The 16,755-nt window shown below is 37.6% G+C and overlaps 1 protein-coding gene across 1 annotated transcript; it reads right to left on the bottom strand.

The window, feature by feature from the left end:
• Positions 1-697: 697 nt before the first annotated feature.
• LOC130733246 (anaphase-promoting complex subunit 5) lies at positions 698-16,728 on the bottom strand. Its single transcript, XM_057585374.1, has 20 exons — positions 16,232-16,728; positions 15,168-15,333; positions 14,891-15,012; positions 14,149-14,395; positions 13,748-13,925; positions 13,567-13,645; positions 13,377-13,462; positions 12,582-12,708; positions 12,390-12,422; positions 11,900-12,148; positions 5,089-5,166; positions 4,747-5,009; positions 3,854-3,913; positions 3,664-3,731; positions 3,251-3,356; positions 3,013-3,154; positions 2,270-2,368; positions 1,563-1,827; positions 1,261-1,328; positions 698-996 (listed from the first exon to the last, which is right to left on the bottom strand). Exons 1-20 carry the CDS (start codon positions 16,430-16,432, stop codon positions 835-837), a joined length of 2,799 nt encoding a protein of 932 aa, XP_057441357.1. The 5' UTR covers positions 16,433-16,728; the 3' UTR covers positions 698-834.
• Between the last annotated feature and the right edge of the window lie 27 nt (positions 16,729-16,755).

The raw sequence follows: 16,755 nt of genomic DNA on the forward strand, positions 1-16,755 counted from the left end.
GTGGATGAGCAGATGACGTTTCAAGGAAATTTGGCTCTATCTCCTTGAATTGTGTGCTTATATTCATGATAGAGGCTCTTAAAATTACTTCTTCCACATTGAATAACCGATAACGACTCCCCATCATAGTTTATTTATTAAATCCTACGTTGTGTACTTGAAACTGTATTCCTGAATCCTGACGTTTTAGAATGGAGAATGTAACAAACAAACCTCAGACGGGACCAGCTGCCTAAGTTAATTTCAATGCAGTAGCAAACAGAAATACAGTAGCTAGCAAACAGAAATACGTCAATGTCATAAAAGATGAAATGAGTTATTATATCCTTTTATTAAGTTCACCATTCAACCCATGACAAATGAATCTTATGTCTAAAAATAAATACAACCTTTATTAAGAATTTATCGTTGAATTTTAAAAAATTACTCATGTATGTGATTAGAAAGAATACTTGATAAAATGGATATAAAAGACTTGATAGTCGAAAAAAAATTGCTTCATTCACATATATCGTTAGTAAACAACAATATGAGCCACTTACAAAAATTTAACTACACTTCAGTTGCCTATCCCTTACGAAATTATTTGCTAATTGTTTTCTCTCGAGTGCCACTTCTATGAATCCAACCCACACTAAAAAAGAAATAAAAATATATGAGAGAAATGAAAGATGTAATGAGTGATGTGGAAATATGATGAAAGAGAAAGTGAATGGAAATATGATGAAAGAAAAAATGAATGAAAATATACCAAAACACTTGTAGTATATAATTCGGTAGCTAAGCTATTTCTCATGAAACAGAGCTGCGTATACAAATAAAAATACAATACATTCAAAACGTGCTAATAAGAGGATCATCCTGATCTTGAGGATTGGTGAGAGCCAGTGTATGTTTCTGAAATGAAGCTGCAGCTTCTTCCCTTTCCTCAAACTGCCCCAGTTTATCATACACCATGGCCATCAGATAGAAAGCTTCAGCTGCCAATTCATGAAACTGCAGAGGACACAAGATATAATGTTATAATGACACAAAAAATCTAAAGCACCACATAGTACATTAACCAATTAGTTCTCAAGACTTAAGTTATGCATATTTGATTAACTTCAGGTTCCATTTAAAGATAGGTAATACTTTAGTATCACATGCAAGGATCCAAGTGAACTTTGACGTGAAACAGAGATGCTACCTATTGTCTTGCAAATAAAAAAGGACAATTTGAAAATTACACACAAGATCCAAACCCGAAAGTTTGCTTACCTCCAGAAGCTGGAGTTCTTCTGATGCTTGTCTCAGTGAATCTATGACAATGTTGTGATCTTCAAAGACTGAAAGAAATTCAAATGCGCAAACAATTAAGTTGAATCCTCAGCATGTGGAGAAAAGGAGAATAGACAAGGGACTAAACCCCCTCAGAAAGCCATTAAACATTTTCACTGACTGGGGAAAATTTTGGGGTTGGGGGCAAAAAAGTCAAAAACACATCACAGACAGAAGTGAACATATATGTACACAACAAACTTGAATAGCACAGTCTAGCATTCATAGTCTGCGCAACATACTGTTGAAGTTTGTATCGCAAAGGTAGCATTTTGCTTCAACAATATAGGCCCGTGAGCAGAGCTCCAAACCACCATGACCAAGAATCATTGGGAAAGCTCCATGGACGAGGTTGAGAGCTCTTGTTGCATGGTTTGATCCAAGGGAGAGCCACAGCTCAGCTAGAGTAAGAGTAGCTGAGGCTTTTAGAAGATCCAGGTTAAATGATGTGCAGAATGAGAGGCTTGCTAAAGCATACGGAATCCCTAGAACTGCATTGCCTGATTTCTGATAAAAACAAATAAATGAAGGATTTATTGTAAACAAACAGTAGAGAACACAACAATGAGAAAGTTGGTGCTTTGCAGCAGTCAGTAATTTAGAATGTCTCGTAAATCATGCATTAAAAAGAAAAGAAAAGATTACCATTACTTAGTTAAATCCAAGTGGATTAAAAATTTACAGTCATGACTGACAAATATCTTCCCCTTAATAAAAAATGATGCTAATGAATGCTTATTACAAGCACAAAGAGGCTAACTAAAATTTCATATAAACTTTTTTTTTCCTCCCTTCATTTAAATTGAAGGGGGGCATCACTAGGCACTTGAAAATCAGCAAGTTATGACAACTAGCTATGCAAAAAAATAGCAAATAACAACCATATATAGTTTGATCCAGACTACACGACCTACCACGTGTTTTAGACAAAACCACCACATTAACATACCTTGTGAATCTCAGCAAGTAAAAGAAGAACTGAAGCATTCTGAACTTGCAGGTTGTATTTGTAGCACATGCAAAAGAGGGAGTGTGCCACAGCAGCTGCCTAAAAAAGAATTGATGAAATTTAAATACAAAGCTAAAACAATAAATATTTTTTTATCGTTCTATTTGGCACTAGCTAACAGTGATTGATTTCAGACTTTTTCTGATACACCATGATAAAGGTCCAGCAATCTTGACAATACACTAATACACTAAAATTAAAGGAGATGGATTAAATTGGGAAAGCAATAGTGACAGCTATTGCTGCATGGGGAACCAAAGCCGATAAAGTATACTCATAAGTGCCTTTGACAATTTTTATTTATCCATTTTTTTATTGCTTGGCTTATCAATTATCATTCATGAGTATGAGTCTATGAGACCATCTTCTTGTTGGACAACACAACCTGTTTACATCCTACACCACTATATCTGCCCACAACTGCCATAGTGTAATCCCATACAAATAAATAATTATTTTGGGAATGCACACATGTCTGTGTTTAATAGGAAGTTTTACATTTTTTATTGTCATGTTTATCTATCACAATTCATCAGTATATGATATATTTAAAGATTATGATCCCTAGTTACCTATGAAGAACAACAACTATGCACTAAAAATTGAAGAATGACTGATCTGCGAATAACCTATGATTAGTTTTCTGGGTAGTTTTAATTTAGTACGTAGAGGGAAAAGAAAACCTCTCGGAATTGTTTTGCTGCAAGCAATGTGCGAGCATGGCGAAGGCTTGCTTCTGTCTTTAGCTCCATATCTACACCAGTTACAGGCGATGCCAAAACACTAAGTTCATCACATAGTTTCTGGGCTAGCTTTAAACGTCCACTACATGATGGTTAATCAAGTTATTAACAATGATGAAATCTCAGCTGCTAATAGAATTTCAAATTCTGAATACAACTATTGACCTAGGCCACTTACCGATGTAAAGCATGCTCATGAAGCAGCTGCAACTTTAGTTGTAAGATTTGTGATTTTGAGACAAATAGAAACTTCTCTTCTGCTACTTTAAGGGCAGAAAAGGCCTCTACAAACAGAGAAAAGGAAAACATTAGAAGAAAAAAAAAGCAAGAGAAGGCCTTGCGCATGTCACGGGACTTTTTACCCTCTACCAACATTCAAGATGAAGAAAGAAAAGACCACTCCATATTAAAGAGGAAATTTGTGCAGAACAATTTCCCTTAGTTAATGTGCAGTGTAAACCGTTACCCAGGTGATTTACAAACTATAAACAAAATTACAAAACAAAACCAAACAAATTCATATTTGGAACATGGAGTAAAAATAATAATCAAACAGTTAAATTAAATCCAATTTTATGCAACCAATCTAACCTTTGTATCCTTTAAAGACTGCTAAATGTTGAATGAGCTTTACATATGCTAACGCTGCATCTGATGAACTGGGGAAACCAAGAAAAAAGTTAATGTAGTGGTTTCTAATAATAACCAAATGTAATACAGAATTAGCAACTTGAAGTGTAATTTATGTAATATGTTAAAAACAATACTAATAAGAAGCTACCTTGATGCATCTGCAAAGCAAGTTGCATGCACTAGCACATTTATGCGAGACAGTGGGGAGCTAATTACAATGTAAAAAAAATTAAGTCAGGCAATGAAATACATATCGAAAGCTTTCAAGAATCAAGATATTACAAAAACATTGAAATAAGCATTACATATGCATAGACAACAAGAACTATGCCTTTCATCAACCTGGTGTGATGAAAGATTTCATAACAAAACTGTGTTGCTATGAGTAGCAGTAATTGGTAAAATATTCAGAATACAAAGTTACTAATTTTTGTGTATAGATATCTGAATCTCTCTCTCTCTCTCTCTCTCTCTCTCACATTCAGTGAGAATATTTTGTCTTTCAATAATGTGGATGAATTTCTTTATTTGTACACTTGAAGTCATTCAGTTGTCCGACAAGAAGGACAACACACAATGCCACTTGACAAGTAAAATGTTTCTTAAGAGTATTGAACTGACGTAAAAAATCATCAGACTACAGGTGCCGCCAAGGAAATAGTTAAAGTGACTGCATAAGAAGTGAGGACAATGGCTTCCTTTCCGAAATTCACTCAAACCACAACTATTTTTCACCCTTTGTATTCATTGGCAGACTCGTATTCACCTCAACATAAATGCTTTCATAACACCAATTGTCTCTTTTCTTGAAAGTATTACATTTATTCTTAAGCAATGTCAGCTTGTTAAAGCAAAGAGCCAAAGACATTTTTTTCTTTTATTGATAGGTTACCCTTAAATCAATGAAACAATCAATTATATTATATCTTGTTAATGGGCAATTTCCCAAAAAAACAAAAATAGAATGAGACAGAGAATAATAATTAGTACAACCTTAGTCCATATAATCATACATAACGACAACACTGATATAGACTTTACCTGCCATATAGCTCCCATGCAGTTGCACGAAGTATACAAGACGAACCTAATACTTGCAGCACAGATCCAGGAATTGAGGTTGGTTGGGCACAGAATTGGGAAACATTAGAGCTGCTGCCAGATCCATTCTCCTGACACAAAACTAGAGAACCCGTTGGCTTTTGTAAATTCCTAAGCCAAGCTGTACTAAAAGCACCATCAATTGTCATTGCAGAACTCTCAGAGCTGAAGTCACTAATCAGATGAGAACTCAACCTAAGTTCCTGCCAATCATACAAGAAAAAAATGAATGAAATAAATAATCTAATTCTCTTGTTCTGAAAATCACAAAGATTTTACTACCTTGCAAACATTAACAGGGCATGTACTAAGCTTCATGGAAGTTTTTGGACCAAATGATAGCAAAGGCCTTTGAACATGCTGCAATAAAGATAATACCACAATGTCAAATGATATCAGATAAAAGTTTCAGTACCAGTAACATGACTTAAAATTCATTCAAGTTCGTACTCGGTAGATGGTAGAGCTTGAAGCAACTTAAATTATACAAGTAATGATGATATAATGTAGCTAAATGGACCAGGGATTCAACCCTGATAGCTGCAACTTAAATTTTATCAAAACTAGGGCCATATTTCAAGACATATCTAAACCATGCAACTTATTCCCAAATTTTCATCTTCAAGACTCATTGCATAGGAGACTGTCCCAATCGTACTTAATCAAGGACCTTTTTCTTCGTCTAGTTAACAGGTATCCTCCAAGGAAACGATCCTACTTGAGCCGGTAGGAGTTAGGACCACTGAGTGGCAAAGCTTTCCTCTGAGTACTTAATATAGCTGCATACGTAAGGCTTGAAGTCAATACCTCTGATTCCAAAGATTCTCTGCACAACTTCAATTCAGAAAGTAGTCCTTCTCTCAACTCATCAACTAGGAGTGACCACCTATAATATATTGTCTGTAGAATGTATGCACTAAGCCACTAGCTCTTGAATGTACCTAGCTAGTACATCCAATTTCAAGGTAAGAAAATGTGGAGCGGAGTTACATAATATGCTCAAATTCCTTATGTTCCATGTTTGGGAATGTTCATTCTTACCCAAAACGTTCAAAGAAACCATCCATACTTAAACCTGGTCGAGATAAAAACAAGAGTAGCCTTTATTGAAATAATAAAAAATAGGGAGTTCATCCCCAAGAGTCCAAGACAAGGGTCAAATGAAAGATTTTGAGGTTTTTTTTTTCGGGAGAGTAAGTGTTGTAAATAAGGAATTAATATAAGAATTATTATTAGAATATTATATTCAGTATTAGGAGATTTATTCTCTTATTAGGAGATTGTGTACATAATTAGTTATTTCCTTATTTAGGATTAGTCTTCTTCTATATAATGTAATTACCCTTTGTATTCTCTGATTAAGAAATAATAATACAGTTTCTCCTACTTTCAAGTTGGTATCAGAGCTCCCGATCTTGGGAGTTCTGCTTCTGCGAAAAAAAAACCCTAGCCGTCTTATTACGGCCCTTTTATCTGGTAACGTTTTCTGTTTTGCCATTGTTGGCTTATACTGTTTGGAGGCCTGTGCTCTTCATCACCGGCCTGCCAACCTCTGTTCCTGACTGCGATTGCGATTGCACAGAGAGGGTTCCCCGTGCCTTCTGGTCCTGTTTCCGAGGGTCGTTTCCTCACTTTGTTGGTGTTTTTTCTTAAGAAGCCTTTGGTTCTTCCATTCAAGGAGAGTGCAATCTTCTCTGTTTCTGTTATTTTCCTCTTATTTCCCTTCTACAGTAACATCTCTCAGTATGTCTGGAGACGAGATTCCCATACCTAAGGAGAAACTCACTTCTGGAGTGAAAGGGGTCTCTCTTCCACCTTTGACCCACAAAGATCTCCCGGTATTACAAGGTTCCTTTCGCTTGGATGGGCGCAACTACCTCCAATGGTCCGAGCTCGTCCGTCACACTCTCATAAGTCGCAAGAAAATCAGTTATATTGAAGAAACAGCCCCAGCTGAAACTGATCCACAATATGACACATGGCGTGAAGAGAATTCTCTTATTATGACCTGGTTTTGGTACTCTATGATTCCGGAAATTAGCCGGAATTATATGTTTTTCCCTACTGCCAAAGAGATTTGGAATAATCTGGCACAAGCATACTCTAAGAAACAAGATCTCTCAGCTTGTTATGAATTGGAAAATAAAGTTTTCAATTCTAAGCAAGGAACTCTCTCTGTGACAGATTACTATGGGACCTTGAATGGTCTCTGGATTGAATTAGATCAGTATCAAAATCTGAAGATGAAGTGTGATTCTGACTCCACAACATTGAATAAGTTTATTGAAAAAGCGCGAATCTTTAAGTTTCTCTCTGGGCTTAACTCTGAATTTGATCCGATTCGGGTCCAAATTTTGGGTAAAGAGCAACTCCCCTCTCTCTCAGAGGTGTTCTCTATAGTTCGTGGTGAAGAAACTCGGAGGACAGTGATGGTGGAAGACAAATCAGTTGATGGTTCAGCCTTAGCCTCTGGAAAGGGTCCCATAAAAGGATCCACCTCTTTCGGACGCCCTAACCGTGATGATCGCCCCAACCGTGATGATCGCTTTAACGGTGACGATCGCTTCAACCGTGATGATCGTTGCACTTACTGTAAGAGGTCTGGTCACACCAAAGAGTACTGTTTCAAACTTTATGGAAGGGAAAACGTCCTTGCACGTATGAGCAAGTCCAAAGGTGCTCCGCAGAGGCGTGCAAATCACACAGCTTCTGACATGGAGAATGATGGTGAAGTCCCACCTGTACCACCAGCAGAAGATGTTCCTAGCCTTAGCAAAGCAGAATTGGAGCGTCTGAGAGCTTTTATGGACTCATTGAGTAAGCCCTCTGGTTCTTGTTCTCTCACAATGACTGGTAAGAGTTCTACCTTCTTATCTCTTAATGCTTTGAGTACTGAAAATGACTGGATTATTGACTCTGGTGCTACAGATCATATGACACCTCACCCCTCACATTTATCTTCTTATTCCACTTACCCTGGAAAACATTATATCACTGTTGCTAATGGATCCCAAAACCAGATTACGGGATGTGGTAACATTCACCTTAGTCCATCTCTTCCCTTAAAGCGTGTGCTTCATGTCCCAAAGCTTTCTAACAATCTTTTGTCCATCCATAAACTCACTCGAGACTTGAACTGTGCAGTAACCTTTTTCCACTCTCATGGTGTTTTTCAGGATCTTGCCACGGGACAGATAATTGGGATTGCTAAGGAACAGGACGGGTTATACTGTCTGCAGCACGAGGAAAGCAAGTGTCATCAGACGAGTTTAGAGTCCTGGAATACTTCTCAAATATGGTTGTGACACAAGCGTCTTGGGCATCCCCCTTTTAGTATTCTTAGGACCATGTTTCCCCATTTATTTTCAAAAGTGTCAGTCGAATCTTTTCATTGTGATGTTTGTCAGTTTTCTAAGCATCATCGTTCAACTTTTCTTCCTAGTAATAATAAATGTGCTCAACCTTTTGATCTTGTTCACTCTGATGTGTGGGGACCTTCGTCCATTTCTAATGTTTCTGGTGCAAAATGGTTTGTTACTTTTATTGATGATTGTACTCGGATTACATGGGTTTTTCTTATGAAAGATAAGTATGAGGTGTTTCAATTATTTGTTAACTTTTTCCACATGATTAGAACACAGTTTGGGAAACCTATTAAGAGGTTAAGGTCAGACAATGGGAAAGAGTATGTTAACAAGAATTTTTCTGAATTTCTTACAAAAAATGGTGTTGTTCATGAGTTGACTTGTGTTGACACCCCACAACAAAATGGGGTTGCTGAAAGGAAAAATCGTCATCTTCTTGAAATCACTCGAGCGTTACTCTTTCAAATGAATGTTCCTAAGTTTTATTGGGGGGAAGCTGTCTTAACGGCTGCTTATTTAATTAATAGGTTACCTTCTAGGGTTTTATCTAATGTTAGTCCTGTGCAGGTTATGACTAGCTTCTTTCCGTCAGTGCCCATTAAGTCAGGGCTTCAAAGTCGTGTATTTGGCTGTTCCGCCTTTGTTCATGTTCATGGTCATCATCGGGGTAAGTTAGATCCTCGGGCTATTAAGTACATCTTTATAGGATATGCCTCAGATAAAAAGGGATACAAGTGTTATCATCCTCCTAGTCGTCGTGTCTATATATCCATGGATGTTACTTTTCAAGAATCAGAGTCTTTTTATCCCAATCCTCAGCTTCAGGGGGGAATACTCAGGAAGCTGAGTCTCCAGAATTGTCTGTTATTCCTCTTCTACAGGAGCCCTTGATGCCTTCCTCCATTCCTATCACTGAGGACAGTGATGATGATGACAATGGTCCTGAACAAGTACCAAATCAGAATGATGACAATGGTCCTGAGTTAGTACCAGATCAGAATGATGACAATGGTCCTGAACTAGTACCGGATCAAAATAATGTTGACAGGTTCAGGATAAAGTACCAGCGGAAAGTAAAACCCGTCCTGATCCAACAACAAGACCAACCATCTGATCCTGAGGTAAGTGTTCCGAACCCTGAGCCTAGTAATTCCTATGAGCATAACCTTGATGACTTACCTATTGCCTTACGAAAAGGAAAACGTTCTTGTGCCAAGTACCCTATATCCCAATTTGTGTCTACTCAAAATCTTTCTGTGCAGCATCAGAGTTTTATTTCAGCTATTGACTCTATTAGAGTCCCTACATCAGTACAAGAAGCTTTAAAAGATAAGAACTGGATTCAAGCCATGAATGAAGAGATGCATGCACTGGACAAAAATGGCACTTGGGAGATTGTTGAGAAGCCAAATGACAAAAGGACAGTAGGTTGCAAGTGGATATATACCGTGAAGTACCGATCTGATGGCACACTTGACAGGTATAAGGCGAGGCTAGTTGCAAAGGGATACACCCAGACCTATGGAATTGATTATGATGAGACATTTGCTCCGGTAGCAAAAATGAACACCGTAAGGATCATTCTTTCCTTAGCAGCTCACTTTGATTGGGAGTTGCAACAGTTTGATGTTAAAAATGCTTTCTTGCATGGAGATTTGGAGGAAGAGGTGTATATGGAGATTCCACCAGGGTATGACCCTACTTCAGGAAGAAATAGGGTGTGCAAACTGAAGAAGGCTTTATATGGGCTCAAACAGTCACCCCGAGCTTGGTTTGGGAGATTCACTAATGCTATGGTGTCTCTGGGTTATAAACAAAGCCAAGGTGATCATACCCTCTTTATCAAACATACTCGAAATGGTAAACTCACTCTTTTGTTAGTCTATGTAGACGATATGATCATTGCAGGTAATGATGAACTTGAGAAGCAGAATCTGAGGAAAGAGTTGGCAGCCCAATTTGAAATGAAGGACCTTGGAAAGCTGAAATATTTCCTAGGTATGGAGGTGGCATACTCGAAGCAAGGGATTTTCATATCTCAAAGAAAGTATGTCATTGATCTTCTCAAAGAGACTGGAAAATTGGGTTGTAAGCCCATGGGAGTGCCGATAGAGCAAAACCACAAGATTGGAAGTAGTGAGGAGGACCTTAGGGTTGATAAGGCTCAATATCAGAGACTTGTGGGGAAGCTCATTTATCTATCTCACACTAGACCTGACATAGCTTATCCTGTTAGTGTTGTCAGTCAATTTATGCATGACCCACAGGAGAGACACTTACAGGCTGTGGATAGAATCTTGCAGTATCTGAAGGCCAGTCCAGGGAGGGGTCTGTTGTTCAAGAAGAGTGAGCAATTGTCTATGGAGGTTTATACTGATGCAGATTATGCAGGGTCAATTGTTGACAGGAGATCCACTACTGGATATTGTATGTTCTTGGGTGGAAATTTAGTTACATGGAGGAGCAAGAAGCAGAATGTAGTTGCCAGATCAAGCGCAGAGGCAGAGTTCAGAGCCATGGCTCAAGGAGTTTGTGAATTGTTGTGGATGAAGATCATACTAGATGATTTAAAAATAAAGTATGAAGCTCCCATGAGACTCTTCTGTGATAATAAGTCTGCCATTAGTATTGCGCACAATCCAGTCCAACACGACAGAACAAAGCACATAGAGATAGACCGACACTTCATCAAAGAAATTGGATAGTGGTCTTATATCTACACAGCACGTCCCCTCAGGACTTCAGTTGGCTGATGTGCTCACCAAAGGACTTCCCTTGGAGCGGTTTAGAGAGCTTACTTGCAAGCTGGGAATGATAGATATCCATTCACCAGCTTGAGGGGGGTGTTGTAAATAAGGAATTAATATAAGAATTATTATTAGAATATTATATTCAGTATTAGGAGATTTATTCTCTTATTAGGAGATTGTGTACATAATTAGTTATTTCCTTATTTAGGATTAGTCTTCTTCTATATAATGTAATTACCCTTTGTATTCTCTGATTAAGAAATAATAATACAGTTTTTCCTACTTTCAAGTGTAAGATACATATATTTCCCATCCCAACCAAGGCTTTCCAGGCCGATTGCAGACTTACTGTCATAGTTTGAAATTTATGCATAGCAACCCACTTCTAGGCAAATTCCAACCCCCCACCCTCAATAAAGAAAAGTCCAATATCATGCCACTAAAACACACATTGCATTTAACATTAATATGGACTCATAGTTTATCCTTCTTTGGAGCATACGAAAAGCCTTTTCACGGAACCTATCTAATATCTTTCCTATCTCAATGATGATCATGTGTGGGTGCTGGTTTCATACTGTACAGATACATCAAATTGTACAAAAGACAAACAGGTTACACGGTTGACCTGCCCTAGCACAAAACCAAGCAGATTCTCAAATGTGCAGGTCTCATCTCAATCTACATTCAATAACTCCTTCCCACAGTTCCATAGTGTGGCTTAGGAGCTTGATTCATCTTAAATTTACACAATTTAGTATTCTTCGCATACTCTTATACTAACCAAGCCAAAATGCTTGAGAATTGAACATTGCAAGATATAACAAGCCAAAATTTTATACTAACAAGCCAACATAGACTAGACATTATCACTTGGGGGTAAAATTCAAATAATATGCTACATGTAAAGTTCCATAAAGAAAATGTACTAGCGGTACTATAAAGAGACTGTTTGATGTAGTTGGAAAATATAATTACCGTTAACTCAAATTTGGCCATTGCCAGATGATTGGAAGCCACCAACCTTTTTAACTTTAAATTCTCTGCTCTCTTCAAAGAACCTCTCAAGAGAACAAATAGTTGCTGCTGAACGGATAGTGAAATACCTATACTTGTAAAGGGTGTGTATGATGACCCTAGTATCCCAGCAGTACTTGAGATACCATTTTCAAACAGCAAGTTTGAGATAGCTGCTAAAGTATATGCAAGGCAGGTATCATTATTTTGCTGCACAAATGAAATTTGTTAGTCTTCAACTCATAACTTATATCTAAAATATGGGGAAGATAAATATGTGTTTAATTAAATGTCAATATTGCTAACAACATTTGTTTTTTCATGTATCTATAGTAGCATAGCATTCTACTGTGAGGAGGCAACATTTGCTGACCGCTTAGGTTTTTCACTAATTGGTGAATACAAGTTCGTTAGTTTATTGGATAAATAAACTTTAGTCTTAGATAATTACCTGCTGAGAAACACGAACTGCTTCCGTCAAAACCTAAACATAACCAAATGATATAAGTATTGGACCAAAAAAAACAGTACGTAGTAGAACAACAGCTTAATAACTAGTTGATGACAATAATTAAAGCCTTGGAGACTGTGAAAGATAGAAATGTGGAGCGTGTATCAAAATCAAAATGCTCATAAAACTTACTTCTAAAGCCAGTTTTGGATGCCCAAAGTGGAAATGCATCATCCCCAAACATAATATACCAATTTCATATCTTCCGAAGCTATTACTACCAACTGGAGGAACATAATCAATTCCTTCAGTCCCTGCACTTTTGACCAACAAACCAGAGATAAATTCAGTTCTAAAAGATTAAACTATTCCTTTCATTGGTTATTACGTAACTCAAGCATTGGGGGTATGTGAGGAAGTAAAGTGGTTTAAGAAGATCTATAATTCACAGCAAAAGACAAAAACTAAAGATGTAGATAAGGGAACACTATATAGTTGCAACTGTAGGGATTCTAAATTTTTACAAGCATCCAAATTTTGGGTTTGGAGATATTTACAAGGTGGAGCAGCCCCAGCAACAATGTGGAAGACCACCAAGAAATAGGATTGTTTCAAAGGCAGGTTTAAGTACTTCCTAGGCAATAGTTCATTTAAATTTATCTGTGTCGTTCCTTTAGCTATTCAGTGTCTTCCTCTACTTAGGAGTTAACAGCAGATTACTATGCGTCATAACTCATAAGCCATAGATAGACATAGTGTCAACATTTAGTTTTGCTCAAGCAAGTCGGGGTGCACTCTGAAGGCTGTACAATATTAAGTTATAATTAAACTTGTAAAACAGTAAACTAGGAAATCTATGAAACATGGAAGTTGAAGAGAAACTGACTGATATTATAGAGGGGAAAAGTACAATGCTGACAGGGTGATGGCATTTGGTAACACATAACAGGCTAGAGAGATTGGATAAAAAACTAACAGTTCAAGTACCTGTAATCAAAATAGCAATGAAGATTCTCCAAAGCAGCAATATAATCATCATGAGCTAGACCATTCAAGTGACTCGAAAAATGAACCTGGATGGAAGTGAAAGACAAAACCACCGCACACCTCAGTGAATATTGAAGTAAAAAAATAAAGTGGCCTAAGGAATATTACTAAAATAACCCATTAAACATACCCGATGTAGTTCAGGTGCCAACTTTTGTAGCTGCTGTAGAATTATTTCAAAGCCATTCAAAGAGACAGCACCACCATTCCTGCAACATGAATAGAACTTGAAAGATAATGATATATACACACAGCACAGCTATAGGTTCATAAAAAAAATCAGAAAAGTTCTAGGTCTACAAGTTACTCACTTTTCAATGGTATCAGCTTGCTCTTGTAAGTATCCTTGTATCTGCCAGTTCGTTCGTAGAGATACAAAACCACTGGAATCAATATCTCGTAGCATGTTACTTGGAGGGTCTCCATAAGGACTAGCTACTCTAAATTTCTCACTCTGTTTGGATACTGAATCAGCAGGCACATCAATATCTGTGCATGTCAGTTCCACCGTCATCAATGAAGTGACATCATTGGGTTAAAGAGCAGGTCCAAAAACAAATGCATAAATAGACAAACCCAAAATGAAGTATCAAAACAGAAAACTGGGGTTTAGGTTGTTGCTAAAATCCTAGTTTTTGTAACTTCCAATGCTTTCTGATCTACAAAAAATACTGAAAAAGAAGCCCAATGAATGTAGGTACTTATATTATACCATCAACTAAACTCAGAAGTGTGTCGGGTGTATGAAGATGGAACGGAACTCTTTCACTAGCCTCCTTTCTTGCTTCAATTTCTTCTGAAACCTTTTCGTACACAAAGTTCTCCAAGTCCATGTTTTCATATTCTGAATATGTCTCGAGATTACTACTTGAATCATCTAAACTACGTTCTTCATAAGGAGGACAATTTGAGAATTCTTTCGTATAGATCCCTATGCTTGTCAAGAGATAGCATATACCCTGAACAACCAAATTAAAAAGTACAATGAGGAAAAAATTGTGTTCTAAAGAAGGAAAAGGATAAATCTGCCCACATAAAGTAAGCATGTGAGAGAGAGGAAGCCAAACAAATTCTCTGATGCGAAACACTGACTAAGAAAATTGCATTCCATGTTTCATGAAAACTATTTTCACCAGAGACTCAAAATTGTAAGTTCAAACTCCTAAAAGAAACTTGCTCATTTTAAAAACAAAGGAAATTAGGTTCTGACTTCTGAAGAGCCCACTCAATGAACTTTAATCATATCAATGTAAACTCACGCGAAGACAAAGTGTGTTGATAACTGAATTTTGCTAGAAGCACCTAGCAATACTGTGGACCCTCAAAGAAAACAACTTACAATGCCTAATGTTGCACCTTCTCCCACATTTTATTAACATGGATGATGATCATACATATTATTCAGACAAAGAGGATCAATTTTAACCATTAAAGAATGTGATAAAACATCAAACCTCAAATGATAGTAAATTGAAAGCAAGAATACAACATCGGAGAAATAACCCCAGGTTACTGTTCATGTCCAAAATAGCCTGGTCGTCTTCAACAGCACCTGAATCTGGACCTCCAAGTATTCCTGAACAATGACATTTCAATATCAATAAAATCTGAAAATCACAATCTAATGAATACGCGATAACTAGCAGCATCGCAAATGGAAAGTAAAATAAAACGAAAAAAAAAACGTGTAAATCAGTTGGAGGCTGTTAAATCTAATGCTGCCAACCTCACCTCGTATATCACTAAAAAAATTAAACAAATCATCAGGTGATGACAGAGATGATAGTCTGCTCATCAACTGGCCAATAACCCAGGATGCTGCCTCCCAGTTCTGGCTCACGATTCTCAATTGATGGATGAGCTCGTCCAATCTAGGCTCCAAGATATCATCACAGGACTGCATTATTAGCGACATTGTCAAGAGACTAGCACATATACAAAGAACTAAACATAGTTATTGATAGCGCGCTATAGCATCGTCGCGTAGCGTAGCGGACCCCTGCCGCGACGGGATTGGGGCCGCGAAATCCCGCTATTTGCGGCCAATAGCGGCCTTCCCTTGTATGGGATTTCATTTTTGGGGATCATCTGCGACAGGCCGCGATCCACGATTGACTACTATGGAACTAAATTTCTTTTATCCCTAGAGAACAATAAATTGGCCATGAAAACAAAAATTAAAGGGCATTACTTTTGGTACCATCTCATAGATTTTCTCACCACCCCAATTTACCGCACTTATGTTTGCGGGAACCAATTACACACCACATTTATGATTGCGGAACGGAAAAATGCCAAAAAGGGGATGGTATGAGAATGTAAAAGGGTAGTACCAAAACTAATACCCAAAATGAAAATCACATGCCCATTTCATCCATCTACATTCTACACAACCTCCACCAGAAATCCATATTGATAAAGTCTACATAGTACATACACTAGTATTGTTCAGCAAAGGTAGTTACAACTTCCAACTAACTAACCAGATAACTAAAAAGCAAAAGACTTTATGATTGCGGGAACCAATTACACACCGCATTTATGATTGCAACACACCACACTTACGATTGCGGAACCGAAAAATGCCGAAAAGGGGATGGTATGAAAATGTAAAGGGGTGCTACCAAAACTAATACCCAAAATTTAAACCACATGCCCATTTCATTCATCTGCACTACCTCCATCAGAAACACTAGTATTGTTCAGCAAAGTTAGTTACAACTTCCAACTAACTAACTAACTAACCAGATAACTAAAAAGCAAGAGACTTTAGGTGATAAACTGAAAAAACTAACCTTGGTGAGTGCTAACAGGAACAAAGCGAGGCGGTTATGGTGAGAAACAGAGGAGAAAGAACCAGAAGACGGAGAAGCAGAAGAGAAAGAGAAGGAAACCGATGGCGGAGAAGAAGAAGCGTAGATTTTGAGGAGTATACAGAGTGATACTTTGTGCGGCGTCACTGCAAATGCACCTGGTTGCTTCAAAATCCCAGCCATTGATCGATTCTTCCAATTTCAAATCTGTGGTGAAATTTTGATTGGTGTGTTCAGCGAATGGAAATTGAGGAGTGCAGATAATCAACGATGTGGAAATTGAAGGGTGCTATAGCTCTAGCTGGTCATGGATCACTGCAACTGTGTGAATTGAAGGAGGTTCTGTCTAGGGTTTCGGTTTTGTTTGATGAAAATGGAAGGGAAAGAGTGTGAAATTGGTAGCAAAGTTAACCGGGAACTTCTATTATGCCTTAATCTTCTTCCTGTTCAAATTTAAAATTTAGATTATACATGCTGTGCAGTGTGCTTTCTGGAGGCTAATTTTT

The sequence above is a fragment of the Lotus japonicus genome, chromosome 1, assembly GCF_012489685.1.
Source record: "Lotus japonicus ecotype B-129 chromosome 1, LjGifu_v1.2".
Lineage (NCBI taxonomy): Eukaryota > Viridiplantae > Streptophyta > Magnoliopsida > Fabales > Fabaceae > Lotus > Lotus japonicus.

What these genes read in the sequence shown, in the direction of transcription:
- LOC130733246 (XM_057585374.1), bottom strand. Translation starts at nt 16,432, where the DNA reads ATGGCTGGGATTTTGAAGCAACCAGGTGCATTTGCAGTGACGCCGCAC. An exon ending in AGTCTTTAAAGGATACAAAG is followed by an intron (nt 3,357 to 3,663) that starts GTTAGATTGGTT and finishes CTCTGTTTGTAG; the next exon opens with AGGCCTTTTCTGCCCTTAAA. An exon ending in AAGAACTCCAGCTTCTGGAG is followed by an intron (nt 997 to 1,260) that starts GTAAGCAAACTT and finishes TGTCCTCTGCAG; the next exon opens with TTTCATGAATTGGCAGCTGA.